This window comes from Sorghum bicolor, chromosome 3 (assembly GCF_000003195.3).
Source record: "Sorghum bicolor cultivar BTx623 chromosome 3, Sorghum_bicolor_NCBIv3, whole genome shotgun sequence".
Lineage (NCBI taxonomy): Eukaryota > Viridiplantae > Streptophyta > Magnoliopsida > Poales > Poaceae > Sorghum > Sorghum bicolor.
This window is the reverse complement of record NC_012872.2, coordinates 58,765,168-58,786,431: the sequence shown is the minus strand read 5'-3', so window position 1 is coordinate 58,786,431 and position 21,264 is coordinate 58,765,168. Positions and strand designations below refer to the sequence as shown.

General features: G+C 45.7%; 6 protein-coding genes and 1 non-coding gene across 7 annotated transcripts; 4 read left to right on the top strand and 3 right to left on the bottom strand.

Annotated features, from left to right (window-relative positions):
• Positions 766-2,521, top strand: LOC8061832 (cytochrome b561 domain-containing protein At4g18260). The gene is made up of 4 exons (XM_002458233.2): positions 766-1,365; positions 1,499-1,660; positions 1,770-1,918; positions 1,997-2,521. Exons 1-4 carry the CDS (start codon positions 1,225-1,227, stop codon positions 2,304-2,306), a joined length of 762 nt encoding a protein of 253 aa, XP_002458278.1. The 5' UTR covers positions 766-1,224; the 3' UTR covers positions 2,307-2,521.
• LOC8060147 lies at positions 2,692-5,296 on the bottom strand. Its single transcript, XM_002456062.2, has 3 exons — positions 4,927-5,296; positions 3,334-3,402; positions 2,692-3,251 (listed from the first exon to the last, which is right to left on the bottom strand). The coding sequence occupies exons 1-3, from the start codon at positions 5,129-5,131 to the stop codon at positions 2,938-2,940; spliced, it is 588 nt and encodes a 195-aa protein (XP_002456107.1). The 5' UTR covers positions 5,132-5,296; the 3' UTR covers positions 2,692-2,937.
• On the top strand, positions 5,463-8,532 carry LOC8060146 (uncharacterized protein At4g18257). Its single transcript, XM_002458232.2, has 3 exons — positions 5,463-5,997; positions 6,883-7,194; positions 8,113-8,532. The coding sequence occupies exons 1-3, from the start codon at positions 5,645-5,647 to the stop codon at positions 8,288-8,290; spliced, it is 843 nt and encodes a 280-aa protein (XP_002458277.1). The 5' UTR covers positions 5,463-5,644; the 3' UTR covers positions 8,291-8,532.
• LOC8061831 (GDSL esterase/lipase At4g10955) lies at positions 8,672-10,626 on the top strand. The gene is made up of 2 exons (XM_002458231.2): positions 8,672-9,242; positions 9,413-10,626. Exons 1-2 carry the CDS (start codon positions 9,115-9,117, stop codon positions 10,458-10,460), a joined length of 1,176 nt encoding a protein of 391 aa, XP_002458276.1. The 5' UTR covers positions 8,672-9,114; the 3' UTR covers positions 10,461-10,626.
• On the bottom strand, positions 11,040-11,112 carry TRNAR-ACG. Its single transcript has one exon. It is a non-coding gene; the product is annotated as a tRNA-Arg (tRNA).
• On the bottom strand, positions 11,585-14,199 carry LOC8060145 (high mobility group B protein 14). The gene is made up of 5 exons (XM_002456061.2): positions 13,901-14,199; positions 13,028-13,085; positions 12,911-12,955; positions 11,974-12,054; positions 11,585-11,879 (listed from the first exon to the last, which is right to left on the bottom strand). Exons 1-5 carry the CDS (start codon positions 14,053-14,055, stop codon positions 11,841-11,843), a joined length of 378 nt encoding a protein of 125 aa, XP_002456106.2. The 5' UTR covers positions 14,056-14,199; the 3' UTR covers positions 11,585-11,840.
• On the top strand, positions 16,738-20,679 carry LOC8061830 (lipid phosphate phosphatase 2). Its single transcript, XM_002458230.2, has 7 exons — positions 16,738-17,326; positions 17,455-17,542; positions 17,658-17,767; positions 17,877-17,970; positions 19,109-19,297; positions 19,434-19,493; positions 20,295-20,679. Exons 1-7 carry the CDS (start codon positions 16,859-16,861, stop codon positions 20,438-20,440), a joined length of 1,155 nt encoding a protein of 384 aa, XP_002458275.2. The 5' UTR covers positions 16,738-16,858; the 3' UTR covers positions 20,441-20,679.

Below are 21,264 nucleotides of genomic sequence, written 5' to 3'. Positions count from 1 at the left end.
ATAAATAAGTCACATTTCTGCATCAAGAAACCTATATAATTTTATAAACGGCACATTGCTCTGTACTGTTTCATGACCATCATAGTATTATTTCTGCAGTCTTGCTAGTATACTGAAACCTTAATAGCGCCCAAACAATGGAAGCAAAAGCAATCCATAGGTAGATTCAGAAAAAAAAAGGAAATTCTCCAGGTTGAGATGACAAGGACTCGTTAACAGAATCTCCCATTAGTAACGACTACTAGCTTTGCGGACTCTTACGCCAAATCTGCCGAGCCCTGTCACCTTTGCCTAATCTTCTGTGCTCAACGAATCAGGGAGAATCACATGAACCAAAGCGACAGCAACTCCAGATCTGAGTTATAGCTAGCCAGGAGCAGGGGGTATCTTGGATAAGCCCATGCATGAACACCAAAAGATGGGACATGGAGTTGGTGAGAGGGGAGCAATGGCACATTACTGGCAAGTCCAGTATCCTGGCACCGACGGGCACCGGGCGCCGGGAACAGCTGGGCGGCACTTGAGCTGCGAGCACCCAAACAAACCAAACCGTGTGCGTTTCAGCTGGAGGCGCACACGACGGAGAGAGAGCAAACGAGCGATCACTTCCTTGCCGTGTCCGGCGTCCCGCACCACTGCACCGCGCCGCACCGGACTACCACACAGGAAAAGCCAGCCTCTCCTCCTCGTCGCCCTACCACACCATCATCACACCTCGGGCAGGGCTGTAAAAGGCTCGGCGAAATGCGCTCAAAAGGCCTTGTCCCTCCTCCCATTTCGCACCGTCCCCGGCGCGGTCGGTCCCCCCACGCACGCAGAGCTACCGGAGAGCGCACCATAATATATTGCAGGGCACCGAGCAAAAGGGAAGCGAGCTTCTTCCATGATCATCATACCATACCAAAACCTTCCACAAGCCACAACAGGGCCTGTGTGCTCCGTCCAGCTCGCTGTTGCTTTTGTTCATTTTCAGATTGCTTTGTTTTGTTTCCCTGATCCTGCTATACTGGGGCTCTAGAGCGTTTGCAAGGCAAAGGAGCATTTCAGAAGTTTGGAAGAAAAGGATGCATCTGAAGTTTGAGGTGGCATGAGTGGAGAGTGGAAGACAGAGATACAGGTTCAGCTTGCAGCTCCTTTTCTCGACTTCTCCTGCCATTGTTCAGTACAGGCAACAGGCGTTTGTATTTGTGCCTTCTGAGGGGGTGGTCAAATTGGTTAGCACAAATGCTACAGCCTGGGAGACGAAGGCTTCTCCTTCTGTGCGCAAGCCTTGTGTTTCTTTCACTTCTTGTACCATCCAATGGCGCATCGAATTCCACGGAGAATCTCAGTGAGAGCCGCAACAAGACCAGTCATACTTTGGAGGTAACCACTAACCAGAGTTAATTACCGGAGTTCATCTTTAGGTCTTCCAGTTACACACTAGGATTTCTGGCTCTGAGTCATATTGGGAAGCACAAACCTTCGTTACTGATTGCACAGGTTGCTTTTCTTCCAGGTGACACCGAAAGTATCGTTTCAGCTCAAGCTACACGCATTGTTCCACTGGTCTTCGTTTGGTTTCTTGATGCCTCTAGGAATAATACTAGTTAGAATGTCAAGCAAATGTCACAATGGAAGATGCATCAGAGCTCTCTTCTACTGCCATGCCATTTCACAGGTTTCCATCTTCTACGTGGCATAATATTTCCTTACAAATCATTCTGTTTTACTGTTTCTTATTATAGAGCATCAGAATATAAACATTATGTACTCAACTGAATTTGCAGACTGTGGCTGTCCTCCTTGCTACCGGCGGTGCTGTTCTGTCACTGATGAACTTCGAAAACTCCTTCAGTAACAGTCACCAAAGGGTGGGACTGGCACTATATGGAGTCATGTGGCTTCAGCCAATTATCGGTTTCTTCAGGCCAGAAAGGTAGAAGGAAATAACTTTCCATTTTATATTTCCAACAAAGCTTATACCTACACCATTTCCTTACTCACATTTCTGCAGAGGCGTTAAGGTGAGGAGCCTGTGGTATTTCTTCCATTGGCTCCTCGGAATCTCAATCTGCGCCACGGGGATCGTGAATGTCTACATTGGCCTCCGCACCTACCATGAGAGGACCACCAAGAGCGTGAAGCTCTGGACCGGCCTCCTCACGGTTGAGGTCACCTTCCTGGTTTTCTTCTACCTCATGATAGACAGATGGAGCTACATGATGAAGCAAGGCCACGCCACTGTTGAGCAGCTAAGGCCAACCGATAATCGCAGAACCTATCCGACCACTCTTCGGAAGGAGCTGGCTCTGGTGCAGGAGTGAATCTCCAAATAGAAAGGCAGTGCATGAAGGCGAGGTGCTTTCAGATTTGCTGAAGAAGATGGTAAATGCTCTAATGGTTTGGTGACTTGTTTGCTTTGAGAGGTGTGATGTTCTTTAGAAACATGTGAGAGTGTGCATTCCAGAATATATATTGTACAGCTTTTTACAGTTGAATTGAGAATGCAGAGGATCGGAGCCTCTGGTGTTGAAACTTAGCATGTCGCCTTTTGATTTAGTTTGCATGATACTGCCATGTTTTCAGGACGAAATGATCAGAACTGTGCTTAGTGTCCATGTTCCATAGACACATACATTTTTTCCCCAGGTTTGCCACACATCAGAAGTGTAGGATATGTGAAATTTCACTGTGCTAAAGACAGGAAGATAACACCTTAAAAAATTGTAACACATGGCATCTTTTTATCGATACAGTTGCACCTCTATATAACTCTATCCTTAATTCCTTATCTGTATTGGTATTCAGTATTCTGCATTTCGTACTGACCCCACATACAAAATATTGCTATGTATATACGATTATATATATACAGTCCTAGTATTGCAGAGCAAAAGCATGTTCCTATATGCCAGTCTGGAGATAATAACTAGTTAAATAACACACATCTTCTTATCATGGAAAGAGCTGGACATAACCAGTTATGACAGCAATAGCTAGAATGGCGAAAGGCGGGACGAGCACAAACGCCCCAACAGTCGCGAAGAACACCGAGTCATTCCGCCCACTGACCTGGGTAAGCAGGGCCTGCCTCTTGATGTTCCTCCTCTGTGACACGGTGAGTTTGTTGAGGCTCTTCAGGCCTTCCTTCAGCTTCCTGCCCAGTGGGAGGGTGAACTCGTCGACCACCTTACCATTGGCTAGTGCTGACAATTGCTGACGGATAGTAGCACGCTGACGCGATTCTGTAGGCACGCCATTCTCTAAGCCTGATGAGCAGTTGTCATAAGAATTGATTTGGATCAGGTATGACACCAAAGAATTATAATCTTGTGTGCAATATATGCTTACCAGCAATGCCATCAGGTGTAGGGGACGTCAGTTGTTCCAGGAGGTCCAGCTGTGCACGGGCCGAAGAAACTTCAGAACACAACATGGTAACATTAGCCACTTCATTCAGTAAATCAAAACGGCAATTGACATACTTCAAACATCTGACATTAGTAAGTCGCAGCAATAACCGCACTGCAAACATCTGTCACTTTGCTGATGTGTTTTTTTTTTCATCTCAAAATATAGCTTTGAATGGCCAAGGAAATGAATTCATATTCGATGAGTAGCACGATCTCTACTCTTGAATTCACATTATTTCTTCAGTACATCGTTAATAGCAAAATCTCATATTCTAAAAAAACTAGCAAGGTGACTCGCGCAAATAGAACAGGTAGCTAGGATTTTTTATTGTAGATATTAGATGATTTTACGTTATTTATTTTTTTGAAAAAAATTGCTTATTTATTTTGATGGTAATTATTTTCTCTTGATGCTTCCCAAATACAACATCAACCAAATCTTTGCTCAAAGGTTTCCCCTCTTCCTTTTTATTTCACTCATATCTAGTGCCCAAATGCAATTTTTGCTATGGTGAGGTGCTGGTATCCTTCAGTTATTTGGTTAGCTCAATAAAACTGTTGGCTAAATGTTCGAGAAAAAAATTGTTGCCTAAATCTCTAACGATATTTAATATTCTTTGGCCCTCTTATAAATTTAAATTTTGATGTACCTAGCTCACATATTTGTAGTTGCCCAAACAGCAAGGAAGAAGGAAGGATTCAAAGACCATAATATTTCGTTTATTATTTATTTTCTATGTTTATAAGAAAAATGGAAAGATACTCACGAAACGAAAAATAACATGCAAAATAGTCACAGAATAGGCAGGAAAAAAACAGATGGGAGATAGTTCGTAGAAGGAGAACATATTCTTTTACTTTTTAATTAATCTCAGAATTTTTTAATGTTTATTAAAAAATTGGAAGATACTAAAGAAACAAAAAAATAGTCATGGAATGGGAACCGAAAAAAAAAACGACGGGGGAGATAGTCTGTATAAAGAAAAGGAAAGAAAACTGGGGGAAAAAGTCACGGAAAGGGGAAAAGGGGGAAAAGGTGAAACGGTTACGAAAAGGGAAAAAGGAGAAAACATTCACAATTTTTTATGAACTTTTTGGTTAAATATAGACTGTCATAATCCAATGGTGTCTTTTTCGATTAATCTCATAATTTGTAGACAGAGGAACGTCAGAGCTTCTTTTGATTCTGTTGTACTATTAACATAATAGAAGTTATGATTCCATACAATTGAAAGAAAACGTATATTCAGATTTCCAATATCCTCACGTTGTGTTCAACTTCAACGTGTGATACAAACAGAGCTGTACTTGCAAGCTTTCAGGCTTTCATTTGCTCTCTTCAAAGGAAACAGAATTCATACTGAGGCACTGGTGTACTCATGTCGGCACGCTATATAGAACTTATAAAAGTACGTCGAGCATGGAAACACTTTTATCAAGTGTAAATTAATATCCTATCTTCTATGCAGACCATGCTAAGCAGTAAGCACAGATTACTGCAATCAAACGACAAGTTGAGTGCAAGAAGTACCTGCAACATTGGGTTCCTGTGTAGCCCCTTCCTGTCGCGCGGTCGCCCTGCAGCAACCGAGTCCGAGTGACCTCTGGGCGGGGGCGACGGAAGCCTTGAGGTTGAGGGGGACCCTGCCGTTCTTCACCCCCACCGCCGCCGCCGCCGCGGCGTCCACGGCCTGGAGCCTCGTGGCGGAGGAGGAAGGGGAGAAGCTGCACGCCATGGAATCGAAAATAGGATCGATGAACGCGCTCAGACCGCTGCCGCAGGTTGCCACGAAGAGACGACTAGAGACTACAGAGACCGAAGAACGCTGAAGGGAGTAGAATAGAAAGAGTATTTAGTTCCTCGTGGGCTATATTATCGAATTAAATTCCCCCCATTTTTAGCGTCACCGGTGGCGCCGCCTGTCTCCGCCACAGAAATGCCCGTGGCCGGCGAGCGGAGAGTTGGCACGGCCGCGGCGCCACCACATGTTCGAGCTCCCCGTTGGATCTAGCGGACGGCGGGGCCACGAAATATTTCTCTGGAACGACCACCGTCCTTCTCGATTGGATGCGCCAAGTGGGCCTAAAATCGACCGAAAAGCTGCGGCCCAACTAATATTTGCTCGCTCGCTCGCTCGCTTTAGGACTTCAGAAGCCACCAGCCCAGCCCATACCGACCTCTCTCTCTCCCTTTCCCCACCGGTTCGTTCCTCTCCCCTGCCGGCCGACGAACCCACGGCACCGCGGCGATGTCGTTGCCGGCAGCGACCGCGCCGTCCTCCTCGGGCGCGACGCAGCCCCAGCCCCAACCCAAGGAGCAGCAGGGAGGCTCGAGGGAGCGGCGGATGGAGTCGCTGGGGTGGCTGACGGAGTCGGCGGTGATGCCGAAGAAGCACAAGGCCATCGAGGGCGTCGGTGCCGCCTCCATCCTCGACCTCAAGGCCCAGCTCTACCGCACCCAGGAGGAGGCCCGGAACCCCACCGCTCCCGGCGCCGTCACGGCCGCTGCTTCTGGTGGGGAGTTTCGCCGCGCAAAGATACGCTCCGGACCCGCCGACCCCCTCGGGGCCAAGAACTCCGGCGTTGAAGCCCGGGCCTACAAGTATGTTGTTCGTCAGCTCTTTGTATAGATTTGCAGTCAGTTGGTGCAGATGTTGTATGACTATTTGATTGTAGTTTTGGGTGGAATTGATTAACCTGTGGCGATCTCTTGGTTTAGGAATTCGATGCCCTAGATTAGATTGTTATTATGAGAGCTTTGGTAAAAGATGGGGAACAAATAGCCCCTTTCAGGATAAAAACATATCCGTAATTTATATCTGCAAGGACTTTAGAACCCCCCAAAACAATATTTGGTTGCATTTTGCAGTTTTTGCTTGCCAAAGATTTTATATGTAGCATATAGAAAACTAAGAAAATAAGTATTTCTTCATATCAGTATTAGATGCTTGTTACCTTGTCAACTTGTGTACTCCAATAGGATGGTCGAGCACTAATTAGCCTGATTACTCTCGGCAGCATGATGATTTCAGGCAATGTGATTCACATTATTTATTGAATGAGAACTGAACACTTTTTAAGAATTTCTTAGTAATAAACACACAGTCCAGTTTTTCTCTGGCAGTTTAGAACACCCTGTTCAGCTGGCCGGAAAAAACGGCTGATGCTGATTTGTTGTGTGAGAAAAATACTGTTATAAACTAAGGAGATAGAATGAAATATTTTATATCTTAAAAAAAAAACTGATGTCGTTCTCTTTCTCCGTTCCAGTTAACTGCTACCCTGGTCACAATTTTTTGTTGCTTTGCAGTTAAGCATTTCCATTCAACATAAGTCCTGTTGTTTTTTACTCGTTATACAGCATTTCCATCTGCCATAGTTTCAATGCAACTGTTTTTCCTTTTCTAATTTAGTTTTCAGTCTCATGTATCATAAGTCTTTTTGCATGGACTAAATGCCTCCTCTGTCATGTTTTTTTGGGGCACAGAGATAAGCTGGAGCTTAAAGCTGTGAAAGATGGTTCTGCAAGCTATGCTGCTCTAGAAAAGAAAGCAGAGTTGTATGAAAAATTATCCAGAGGCGAGCTACCTGATGAAGAAGACAAAGAGAAATACTGTGTGGATTTCTTCCAAAAAAGTTTCGATCGTGTTTATGATCCTCAGATGCCAGAGAGTAGCCACAGAGCCACTGATGCAGAGCCAGTAAATGATCATGAAGATTCTATGCCTAATGCGAAACCATTGGGCCTTGGCCGAGCAGGCACTACAATCGACAGAGATGAGCACAAGCGCTTTGTGAGGTACTGTTTTCTATGGGCACTATCTGCCTGACACTCTTATCACGTCATATTGCACGAAGCACTTCTATTTTTCCCTTTCTTATTTTATAGATGTAGAAATCAAAGTAATTTAACTTTCTCTAGGACAGGTGAAGAATGAAATAAAAAATGGTATTATATTCCTAGCACCTGAGCTTCTCCTAGCACCTGACCATTTAGGGCATAGGCAGAGACAGCACGATGAATATGAATTGAGCTTTCATCATGAGCTATTGAGATTTTAGGTGTTGGGTTATTGTATACTAGTATGTCATCTGCAGCCCATTAGGGCGCATGAAACGGAGCAGCCCTACGCTATGCCAGTGCCAGCATATTTTCATGCTGTGAGGTACTGTTCATGGTGTTCTTAGGATTAAATTTGTTATTCAAAGATAAGATTAGATTGAGTTGGTTCCTTGATTTTAGAGATTGGTTTCTTAAAAGACAAGACACTCCATCCATATGAGGATGGGATTCTGGTTAATCAAGAAATGAACATATCTAGACTTTCTATCTCCCTCTCTGTCCCTGTCCTTGTGGTGCAGCTGCTGGGGATCGGCATAGTTGCACTGCTTGGATTAAGGGCCATATAATTTATGCCCTTGACATACTATCTTTTATGTTCAGTCACTTCAAATTGATCTGTTAGGTACCTAATTTGAAATTTCAAGCCAAAAAAACCCATGCATACCTATTTTTGATACTTGCTTGATATCAGAACAATAATTGTGACATGGTGAGATCAATGAACACTGAACCACATTGCCGCTAGTGATGTCAATATATCACTGAACTTCTTGGCTTCAGCGCATTTTTCCTCTCTTTGTAATATATTTTTTAACTTCTCGACTTTAACACCTTGTGACCTTTTGACTGTCTTGCACGACGGTACATCTACAGGGAAGTTCATGAGGAAGTAACTGAGGCAAGGCAGAAGGCCTCAACAGTAAGATCTCGACGACAAGAGCAGGATGCTGCTCGTAGAGAGAAACTCAGGCAAGCTTACCTGAAGAAACGGTTGGAGAAGTTGATTGCTGAAAAACAGGCCTCTTCAGCCAGTGATGACCTGCCCAGCTAGAGGTTGTATATGTCCTTGTATGTTCTTCCCAAGTAGCAGGCTAGCAGCTGTAATAGTCCCTGGTTTCATTTCATGCAATCATGGTACGGTTACTGCAAGTGTGTTTTGATCCAGTACAGTCAAATTCAGGAAATAGCGTTTGCAAGTACAGTTGCTGTTGGAGAATATTGTTGTACACAAATCTAGGCAATGGCATCATGATTTTCCGAGACATTCTCTAGACCATCAATCCATTTTTTTCAGCTTTATTCCCATTACATGTTTGGCTATTTTAGAGGATATATTCCCATTACGTTCGGTGTGTCTCCATTTTAGGCCTTGTTTGGATGTAGTGTGGTGTGTCTCCATTTTAGGCCTTGTTTAAATGTAGTCGGATTCGCATTGATCCACATGTGTTGGGGTGGATTGGAGTAGAATTTGAACTACCCTGATTCACTCCACATGTGACATGTGGATTGAGGTGAATACGATAACATCCAAACAAGGACTAGAATGGAGACAGGTTCTAATCTAATCGTCTGAAAGTTGAAAATTGATGTTGAACTACCCCAATCCACCCCCAACTGATGTTGTAGGCTCGCAGAGCTGTCTTGGTTCTAGTCGTCTGAAAGTTGAAAATAACTCACAAACGAGTGGAGGAAGAAGCAGGTTCTGTATTCCCTTTGATTGGATAAAAAGCTCATTCGCCCTTTCTGTGATTCTTCTCCAACTTGCTCAAAGCAATTCTTGCTGGTCTGCATGTCATGCCGCCTCCAAACTAGTATTCCTCTTCGCTATTAAAGCCGAGAAGCAAAAACCGCGGACCGCGACCTCACCGGAAAACGATGGCCAATGCACTGTCAGGCCAGAAAGCCGGCGAGGTCACGGCGACGCCGAATCCGTTCGAGTTCCATGTGTACGGCCCGCGACACCTGTCGTCTCCCAGCTGGTGGGATCTCCTCCGTTCGAGCTGGTCAGTTGCTCTCATTCACCTTCGTTTCTGCGATGGGCAAAACAATGTTCGCTGTTGTTAAAATTCATGCTTAAAAATACTGTTTGCTGATTTATCTTAAGAGAAAACACGATAAGACAAGCGAACGAGCTCAAAAGCTCTGTGTCACTCTTGGCCTTGGGTTTTCTCAGGAAAGATCCCAACTACCGGCGCATGGTGATCGCGTGCTTCATCCAGGGGGTGTACCTGCTGGAGCTGGACCGGCAGGACAAGCGCGACGAGCGCACGGGCCTCGCGCCGCAGTGGTGGCGCCACTTCATGTACAGGCTCTCCCAGACACTGGTCGACGAGCGCGACGGCTCCATCTACGGCGCCGTGCTCGAGTGGGACCGCCGGGCCCTGCTAGCCGGCTACGCGCCGTTCCGCCCCGCCGGCGCGCCGGCCGCCGTCGTGGCGCTCCGCGGCACGCTGCTGAGCGGGGCCACGTTCCGGCGCGACGTGGTGGACGACCTCCGGTTCCTGGCCTGGGACAGCCTCAAGGGCTCGGTGCGGTTCGCCGGCGCGCTGGCCGCGCTGCGGTCCGCGGCGCGCAGGCACGGCGCCGGGAGCGTGTGCGTGGGTGGGCACTCGCTGGGCGCCGGGTTCGCGCTCCAGGTGGGCAAGGCGCTGGCCAAGGAAGGCGTGCTCGTGGAGTGCCACGTGTTCAACCCGCCGTCCGTGTCGCTGGCCACCAGCCTCAGGGGCTTCGCGGAGACGGCCGGCGAGGTGTGGGGCCGCGTGCGCTCGTGGCTGCCCTACGTGGGCTCAGCTCCGGCTGCGGCTGCGGCTGCGGCTGCGACCCCGGCCGCGGCGGACGCGAAGGAAGTGACGCTGGAGGGCGCGGGGACGGCCAAGTGGCTGCCGCACCTGTACATCAACACCAACGACTACATCTGCTGCTACTACACGGACGCGGCGGCCGGGACGGCGACGGTGACGGCGAGAGGAGGAGGAGGAGGAGGAGGAGGGAGCGGGAGCAGTAAGGCTGCTGGAGGAGACGGTGGCATGGGAAAGCCGGGGCTGGCGAGGATGCTGACGGTGTCCAAGGGGCCGACCAGTTTCCTCGATGCGCACGGGCTGCAGCAGTGGTGGGCCGACGATGTGGAGCTGCAGGTGGCGCTCAACCACAGCAAACTCATCGACCGCCAGCTGAGGTCGCTCTATGCTGCGCAGCCGGCATCGCCGCAAGTGAGCCTGTAGGCTGTGTGCCTGTGTACAGCTGAGAAATAAAAAGCAACGCACCACTGCGGCTAGTATGAGTATGATCCTAGCTGTTGATGGATCGGTCATTGGTGAATGATGCTCCGCTGAGCGCACTGATGATGAGCGTTCCCAAGTACTTGAACATTTCGGATTCCAAACACAATGGTTGTGGCAAAATTTTAAATTTCACGCGCGCACGCCACAAGTAATGTAAAGCCTGTGCTGATGTTTTTGGACGATGAACAGGAGCACCAAAATACAGTAGATAAAATGGAGGATGAAAGGATGGACATTGAACGAAAAGAAGAAGTGATGAATTAAAAAAAGCTACTCCGCTGGGGATCACGACAAAATATACTTGTAGAAAAAATGGGATTGTGAATGGAGGATAAACATTGAACGAAAAGAAGAAATGGTAGGTTAAACATTGAATGAAAAAGAAGAAGTGCTGAATAGAAGTTGAGAAAATGGAATTGTAAATGGAGGATGGATGGTGAATAAAAGTAGAAAAAATGGGATTGTAAAGAAGAAATGGTGAATAAAAAGAAGAAAGCAGAAAAAATTAACTTGACCAAGCGACTCCGCTGGGGATCGAACCCAGAATCTCTGGTTCCGTAGACCAGCGCCTTATCCATTGGGCCACGGAGTCATTGTTGAAAAGGTTTCGTAGAGAGCATTGTCAAGGCCTTGTTTAGTTCCAAAAAATTTTACAAAATAAACAGGCTCAAAAGATTCGTCTTACAAATTACAGACAAACTGTGTAATTAATTTTTTTCTATATTTAATGTTACATGCATGTGCCGATCAAATTTTTTAGAAACAACGCCTAGGAGTCGTTGTTGAAACAACTTGTTGGTTCATTTTAACGAGGATCTCATCCAAACAACAATTATACCAATCTACATATCACACAGCAGCTCAGACTTTTGGATAAATGAATTCAATGTAAGTGTGCTCCGACTTTTGGATAAATGAATCCAATGTAACTATGTAAGTGTGCTCCCTATCAATATCTGCTATAGTATATTTGACAGTAGAGATGTCATTTGATTTACCTGTGATAAATTATTGTGTTGGAGGACATTACTATACACAAATACACAATCATACACACAACTTCATAATAAGGAATTTAACGAGCTGTTGGCATGAAACATAAATTATGTCCAGATGAGAACCACCGGTAAAAGACTCGGTGTCATCCAAATACGTCAGTCAACTACAAAAGATACATATCTGCATGAGCTGAAGGTTCCAACTAGTAGTATGTATAAATTTAGTTACAAATCACAGTTCCGTAATATACAGTTGATTGATTCATCCAGTTACGGTGAACCATCAGGAATTTGGAACAGATAAATATTCAGCTAATCAGCTCTAGTCGTAATCTGATTCCTCAGACATTTCTCCGTTTTTCTGCATACGAATATGGAAGATGATTATGCTTTCACCCAAAAGAAAACAGGAGCTGGGGAGACTGTATCCAAGAGGGGGAAAGTATAATATACACCTTTTTCTTGTTATATTCAATCATCGCCTTCTCAAATTCTGCACGTTTCTCAGTAGCTATATCATAATACTTGACCTTTTCCTGTCAAATGGATTAAGTGAAAACTATTGTTTTCTAGAAGTCAAATTTCATTACCATATAGAAGGCAGAAGCACTTAGTAGCATGGTTGAGTGAAGATATACTGTACAGAAACTAGGGCTCAACATTCCGGTTTGTTCCGAACGGCTGAAACCATTCAAACATAGTACATGCTAAGCAATCTAGCTGCCCAGTATCCACAGAGCAGCGTACACACCAAGTTAATTATGAGTGTTGATCTGCTTTGACCAAACTGGTCAAACTTTCAGTGAACACCCCTAAAGCAGCTCACAAGTGGGGAGCTCAAGTACTGAGACAGTAAGTAGCAACTATACACTGACTGTAAAATACAAAATAATAGCAAATGTGCAATGATGTACCATAATCCAAATGAACCAAAGGTACAGTAGTCGGCTAGTCGCAAACCTCATTTTGATTTTTGAGAATGTAGGTCAGAAAAGTTCACAGTTAATACATCCATGCCAATCTGTCCCTTCAAACTCTCTAAAGTGTAAACTCATGAAAGAGCTTAAATAAGAGATGGGCATGGGCGTCAAGGGACATCGCTTGTTCACCATTAGAATAAAAAGGTAGCAATAGCTCATGTTCTTTGAACTGGATATTAACCATTAAAGCATAATACCAAGAGCTTCTGATCCCTAAATACTGTGTTTCCCATAAAATGGCTGATCAGGAAAAAAAAAAGAAGTATATGCAAAAACCGAACTACATATACAGTCTAACTTGTTCAAATTCGCACCAACATTGTGGAATCAACCAATTAACATCAGCAGGCAGCATAAGGGGGTAAATAAGTAGTGCAACACAACTATCAGGCTGCAAAGAGGAAATACTGACCTCAAATGCCATTGTATTCCATTTTTCGCCGCATGCCTTCCCTATCTGCAGGGCAAGGCATATTACTACAAGATTAAAGATTTGAAGGTCCAACATTCAAGTAATGAAAAACCTTACTTCCTGCATTGATTTTACACTTGGTTTTTCTTGCTTATAAACCTTCCGAAAATCCTCCCTTCAGCACAAAATAGAGCTTCATTATAGAGTGGTATATAACACAAAGGCAAACAACTGAAAGAGCTTTCACATTCGTGTTACACCTAAAGATGTGGGAGAAACCTCAAGGAGCAATCGATATGTTCAATGATGGTGTGTCGATATGGTTGCAGCACAAAGCAGTTATGTTAAATAAGAATTAGATAAGTAACAGCACATATGACTTTTTTTACAAACCTATGTAAAGTAGACCTGGACTGAGTACAGTAAGCTGATTACTTTGGTAAATCAAATGTTCTTCACACCAGCGTCATATGGAAAGTTCAGAAATGACATTAACCGATAATCTCAATCCTAAATGGAACTGAAAGACAAAATCACAGTGCACAAAAAACATAAACCTACTTGACTCTTGGGAATGTAGCACAAACGAGCAAATCTGGCCATGAACCAGGAAAAATCAAATTGCTTCACCAAAGGATGCCTTGAAACCTAATCTCCCAGCATCCCAATTCCCAAATCAAAAGCAAGAAATGGCAGTTTATTAAAAGAAAAGAAAAGAAACTAGGAAAAGCCTGATTGCACAAGCTGAGCTACAATGGTGAGCCCATCCAGCGGCTAGCGAACCAATACACATCAGAGATATGAAGTAGTACCTTGCACCTAACACTAGTATACACTAGAATTTCTTGATAGGTAAGAGCTGCATACTGGAACCCCTAACCATTTAACCAATCAATCGCTTAGCTGAGGCCGGAGCAGTAACACCCAGCAGACACGAAATTCGTAGCAGGCAAATTAACAGGGGAGGGAGAAGGGCAACACAGAACATACATGAAGTAGAAGAAGGCGGTGGGCGGCTTCTTGGGTGCGCGGCGGTCGCCCTTCCCCGCCGGCTTGGGCCTCGACTTCCGCTTGGGGCTGCTCGGTCTGGGAGCCATCGCCACCGTCTTGAGAGGCTTCGGCGCCGTCTGCGACCTCGTCTTCATCCGGCAAGGCAAACCCCTTTCGTCTATGCGCGTGGAGTTGGGGGGTTTACGCGAGGTTTGGGGAAGACAGGAGGCCAGGAGACAGGAGCGTGGAGAGCGGCAGCCAGATGAGAGGGAGGAGATGGGAGCGGGGGGAGACGCCGAGACGGGTAAGGGGAAGACGAGGTGGCCGCGGAGCTCAGCTCTCCGCCTCTCGTGGGCCGGACGTGTGACCCAGGCCACTAGCCCATAGTGCTGACTGGGCTTCCACTCGGCCCAAATAATGGTTGTGCGGTTGATGACTGATGGTTTGGGTGATTTTGCACCACATCGACGGGCGACGAAGGAGCGAGAGAGGGATTAGTGAATAAGATGAGGGGTCAGGGAACAGGAGAAACTCGTCTTTGCGCTTGGGGCAATGACGCAGCTTATGAGGTCATACCGAGGCGCGTCAATTGCTGGTTGAAAACTATTTCCAAACCCCCTCATTGGCCCTCTGTGCCTTTCGAGAATTATTGGAAGGGTTCCTCCTTTTCGAAGGTGGGAAAACCCTACAATCCTAAACAAAAAAAAATGTTACAACGACAAAAAAAAATCAGTAGTAATAGATTCTTTATGGGTTTGATTTGGCAATCATATGGAAAAAGATTGTTCCGGAGCATTGCAGGGTTGTCTCCAGATGGTATTGATAAAAGGGCATTGCAGCGGAAAACAAAAAAGCTGTAGGGATCTAGATTTTTCTAAAGTGCCTGTTTAGAAACGTTCTTTGTTGAGATAGAATCGCTTTTGTTAAACCGTTTAGTTAGATTGCTAAATAAATTATTGAAACTAAAATTAAGTCGAAACTAAGTTTTGGTTATTCCTTATACCAGTAAAAAACTGAGAATCAGTTGCTATCGGCCTACGGCAGTCACACTCACACCTCAATATTACTAAGTTTGCTCCTTAGATTTAAGATCTTACAACAAACGGTAGCACACTAAAAAAAAATGCCAGCTATCTCACCTATACGATATGCCTGTCATGTAGCCTGTATATATTCATGGTTTTAATCATTTGTTTACCATGTTTAAACAACCCTATGCCGATTTAAGTGGTTGTTTTGTCTGAATAATGGCTAAATGACAAGTTGTCATCTATTTAGCTTTTAGCGTAGTCATAAGACCATGGTTGTCTCGCTAATCAACTCATACTACCAACTAACACCAAACAATCGAGTTAAATAGACAAATGTACTATGGACATTAACATCTTTCATCTACTCCAAAAAAAAGAGAAGTTATTATGCGAACAACTTTTTCTAAATTTTTAGCTCCACTAGAGGAGTTGCTTCTTCAAAGAAGCCAAAGCGCTACCATAGAAGCGTTAAAAGCCCTGTCCATCCTCGATGATGGAGACCCAACACTCATTTCGATGACCCGTTCATCACTCTATGTCATCATTTCGTCAGCCCACCTCCATCCACTCCTCCACCCTCATCTTGATTGGAATTGGAGGGGGCGCCACATCATCCTCAGTCAATAACAACTTGTCGTGGGTTGCGTCACCCACCACCTTGTTGCTTGCCCCCGCATCCCTAATCATAACCAAAGGTGAAAGATGTGGACTCCTCGTCCCTACTAGTCGTGACACTGCCCTTCGAATGTCTCTCACTGCTTTGCTCGTAGAACTGTAACCATCATGGGGCCGGTTGCTACCATCGGGCCTCCTCTTTCTAATTCTTAAGGTCGCAGACGCTCTTTCTCCCCTAGCTTCAGTAAGTGCAACCGATAAGAAGAAGATGAGAGGGAGCTTGATGCCTTTGCTGCCTCTAATTCCATGTCAACACATGTCGCGAGTGTCGACATCTACCACGTCTTCAATAAAGATCATGGCTAACAAGTGACGTAGCAACAAAGCTGTTACTTGCTCCTGGGATTCAAGATATTCTACCTAGGATGATCACATCTTAGGATGCTCACTAGAAGTGTGTCGTTTGTTTTCAATCTCTTCTACCTTAATTAAAATGACATATAGATCTTTTGTGTATTCGAGAAAAAAAAATACCCACATCCATTTCGCACGGCTCTGATGATTAAGGCCTTGTTTAGTGCCAAAAATTTTTAGGAAATCGACACTGTAGCACTTTCGTTTGTATTTGACAAATATTGTCCAATCATGGACTAACTAGGTTCAAAATATTCGTCTCGTCAATTTCGACCAAACTGTGCAATTAGTTTTATTTTCGTCTATATTTAATACTCCATACATACGTCTAAAGATTGGATGTGATAGAGAATCTGAAAAATTTTGCAAAATGTTTGCAAAATTTTGTAGAACTAAAACACGACCTAAAAAACGACGACGTTGGGAGACTTGATGAGTCAAAGGAGGGTCCTTTGCAATTGCGCAGAAACCTGAGAGCTGATTCTATACAGTGGCAGTCCCATCGAACGTGTGGGGCGCGAACAGCTACCCTGCCGGTTGCCGCGGTGCGAACACGCTCTGGACGCGGTGCCACGCCACCAGTACCTCACCAACTTGCGTAAGACCACTAGCGTAACAGGCCGCGCTGCCCGCCCCAGTTACCAACTTACCATTTCTACGTACGCCTACGCGGCTACGCGGCCCGCGCGCGCTAAAGAAGTTTGTCGCCCGAAACCAAAACTCACATGCCGGTCTCGATTCACGTCAATAAAAACTATGTATAGGCAGGGCGTAACTGCACGAGGAAACTCCCCAAGCAATTCCCCCAAATCAACCACCAAAACAGTTGTCCGTCCCCAACGCCGCATCGCATTGCCTCGCATTGGATCAGAACTGCTGGGCGTCTATATAAAACGGCATGATGATGATTCGTAGCCCAACGAAAGGATCCAGGAGCAGCAAGGTGAAGAAGAGCAAGCCAACGACGACGACGACACCGGCGCCGCCGCCGGCATTGCTCGATCTCGCCTCCTTCACCGGCTCCAGGTCGTCGTCGGCGCATTATTCGTACCGCGAGGTCCCGCGCGAAGATCATCATCATCGACCTGCACCTGCACCTGCTGCTGCTGCTGCCCCCCTGGAGATGCAGGCCTCCCATGATGATGGCGCCACCGCCGCCGCCGGCCCCGCGTCGTGCTCGTCGCTGCCGACGATGCCCAAGGTGGCGCGGTCGCACGCGTGGGACTGGGTCGCGCTGCTCCTCCTGGTCGCCGTCGACGTGCTTCTCAACGTCATCGAGCCGTTCCACCGGTTCGTCGGCGCCGGCATGATGACCGACCTCAGATACCCCATGAAAAGCAACACCGTCCCCGTCTGGGCCGTTCCGGTGCGGCAAACAAATCCTCCTCTCTATCTCCGACCCGGCCTCGTTCAGCAATTTTGTCAGGGTCAAGGATTATATATATATATATATATATATATATATAAATCGTGCTGTTGTTTAATTTATCGCAGATCGTCGCTGTCATTGGGCCCATGATCATCTTTGTCATCGTCTACATCAGGAGGAGGAACGTGTACGATCTGCACCATGCCATTCTAGGTAACTTCACTACTGCCATTGTCTTTTCCGGCCTATTGTGAACACTGTGTTCTAGATCTAGCCAGGGATACATTACACTATACACACATGGTGGTGGCCTTCCGGCAAAGTGCAGGTATCCTATTCGCTGTGCTGATAACGGGCGTCCTGACCGACGCGATCAAGGACGCCGTCGGCCGGCCGCGCCCCAACTTCTTCTGGCGTTGCTTCCCTGATGGAATAGCGGTCGGTAACAAAGTCCCAACTTCTCTCTCGAATTCACCTTAATTACTAATAAACGGACTTGTTTTCCACCCAAGCTGAGTACTTCTCCTGGTGTCCCATCGTCTACTAGGTGTACGACAACATTACAACGGGAGTCATATGCCATGGTGATCCTAGTGTGATCAAGGAAGGACACAAGAGCTTCCCCAGTGGCCACACCTCATGTGAGTCATCATTGCAACTCGCAACCACATAATAACTAGGTGAAAACCCTGCTTATTGCTGCGAAAATTTAGAGATGGTTTTAAATATGAAGTTTGATAAACAATACAAACTGCATTGTTCTTTTTTTAAAAAAAAAGAGAGAGAGAGTGAAAATCAAAGAGAAGTTAGTCTTTGCTAGTCCAAAGCAAGACAGATCTGAGATTGGGAGAGAGAATCAGACGCAATGTAGTTGAAGGTGAAGAACAACGGCTGAAGCCTTGGAGGGACTGGGACTCTGCAGTCTACTAACTGGCCGTGGTATAGCTCGGCAGTCGGCATGGTGGCTTCTTGTTGACATTCTACCATCGTTGGGGAAGGTGAGAAAGCCACGGACGAAGGAAAACAGGCAGCGCCTATATATTCGTCTTCCTTGGTGCGGCATGGAGTGGATGCTGGCATGCGGCTGTTCCGACGTCTTTGGAGGGTGCTTGAAGTTAATGTGTGCTGTGTGCGTCAGTTCAAAAGCCAATCGCCAGAGCGTGTAGGAAGCCAAGCATGACTGGTTGAGGATAATGGACGGCAAGATGAGTCTAAGACACATTTATCTAATGGACACTATTTTGTGATGAAGTGGCACGCTGAGGATTCAGCTTTATAGCAATCAATGATTGCTACTAGTGGCCTCCAACTATACAAGTAATATAGATGACATATCATTATCAATTCATTAACTAACTTTCTTCACAAAAAAACCCATTATAATATCCTTATTACTGAAGAGTACTGAACTACTGATGAACACTTGCACTAAAAACCCATCTACTAGTTTCAAATAGCATAGTGAAGTGAAAAAATTGAATAAGACGAATTGTCAAACAAGAAATATAAAAGTTAAAACTGACACTTTCAGTAGGACAGAGGGAGTACTACATATCCTTGATACCAGAATGTGGAATTGCTTACATGCTCGACATACATGTTGCACCCAATGACCCAACACTATCGCTAAATGTACTGAACATATCACAAGGAGAGCAAACCCTTTGCATTCAGTGAACATAGGCTCATATATATTCTTAGTCCCTTGTGCTGTTGTGCAGTGGCTAATAACCAACATTGTCCATGTTTCTTCCGTGGGTGTGGGTGTGGGTGTGGCAGGGTCATTTGCCGGGCTGGGTTTCCTGTCGTGGTACCTGGCCGGGAAGATCACGGTGTTCGATCGAAGGGGGCACGTCGCCAAGCTCTGCGTGGTCCTCCTGCCCCTGCTCGTCGCGGCGTTGATTGCCATCTCGCGGGTGGACGACTACTGGCACCACTGGCAAGACGTCTGCACTGGCGGCTTTCTCGGTACGTGCAGTGCTACTGCTTCGTACGTGAATGGCGTTTAATTAGGGGGGAACCGACAAGCCTTGCTAACTGCTTCGTAAACTAGCTGTCTCCTTGGTGCTGATGATGATGAGTTTTGTGATGTTCGTTTGTTTAGGATTGGTGGTCGCTTCAGTCTGCTACCTCCAGTTCTTTCCAGCCCCGTCAGACGAGAAAGGTACTACCTCGTTCATTTCCCATTTTCCCTTTGCCTGAATATAACGCAGTCGCTTCACATTTCACAAATATATAGCAGACCTCTGCAGACGAACAAATTGGCTAAACCAGGGCATCTGATGAAACGAATGAGACTCTGAAAACATAATAACGACCGCTACATATGAGTCGAAACGCAAACCCGCCTGAGTTGCAGAACTCTGAAACTCCAGTGCGGTTGACCTGTGACTGTCTAGTGCCTGTGCTTGAGGTTGCAGCACAGACCGACTGTCTGTCAAAACGTAAACCTGACTTGGAAGTGCAGTTGACCTGACTGTCAAAACGCAAAGCGCCTGGAGTTGCAGCACAAACACGTACTCCAGTGCCTGTGTGCTTCTCTAGTTGCATCGTCTGTATGCAGGCTAAGGCCCTGTTTAGTTACTCACCCAAAAAATTTTCATCCATCTCATCGAATCTTTGGACACATGCATGGAATATTAAATGTAGATAAAAAACTAAACTAATTACACAGTTTGGTTGAAAATCGCGAGACGAATTTTTTAAGCCTCGTTACTTCATGATTAGCCTTAAGTGCTACAGTAACCCAAATATGCTAATGATAGATTAATTATACTTAATAGATTTGTCTTGCATTTTCCTGACGAGCTATATAATTTATTTTTTTATTAGTTTCTAAAAACCCTTTCCGACATCCTTTCGACATATTCGATGTGATACACAAAAAAAAAATTTTGTCCTCAAACTAAACAGGGCCTAAAACTAACGCATGCGCTGACCTGACTGTCTGCGTGATGGCATGCAGGGTTCTGGCCGCACGCGCACTTGAGGTTCGTCAGAGAGCGGGAGGCAGAGGAGAGCCGGGCAACGCAGCGGTCTACGGAGACCGCCGGAGCGCGCACGAGCCACGAACTGGATGCGTTGGAAGCCGGCAGGAGAGACCAGTTGTAGCAGCACGATGTAGCAGGTGTTGCGTGCGCACTACTAATGGTGTACAGGAGTCCCCGTGGCTTGTGGTTATCTGCAGGTAACACCTGACGCTAACTACTGACGCGATCCCTCTTTGTTCGTACATACTCCACGCATGCCCTGAAACGCTGTGTAAATACTTCTGTACTCTTTGGAGTCTGTATATATCTGCTTTTATGTGCAGCAATAAGCAATTGAAGTTTAATTACTTATTACTTTAATCTCCATGCCCCTGATCAGCGGCAGGATGCTGCTTGTACTGCAATCCGGATGGATTTTTGTACAGAAAAGTGGCAACATTGGCCGCCGCATGATCATAGGCGGAACCAGAACGAATAGAAACATTCGCGTTTTCGGAACGTAAATGTTCTCGGAACGTGGAACATGAGAACGGGAACATGGGTCATATTCTCGTTTCCAGTGGCGGATTCAGAAACGGATCAAGAGGGGGGTTAAATATATAGCTAAGATTAATAATTTAATATTGATTCAAAATGTTCAAAGATAAAAATTCGTAGAATAAACATAGAAAAATACTAAATATGTGAAATTTTTTGTAAAAAAAAGAAAACCTATTAAAAGATTTTTTGAGTCCAAGAGGGAGGCTACGTGTCTGTAGGGGCAGGGCCACCTTTGATTGCGAGGTGGTGAAGACAATGGTGCTCTGTTAGCTTAAGTTTATCTGGCCAATCTACAAACTAATTTAGAAATATTTTTTTTCATAATAAATCAAAGCCAGGATTTATCAGCGAAATGGCATGGGCACATGGACGGCCGGGCACCGCGCGCCCGCCTCGGCGGCTGAC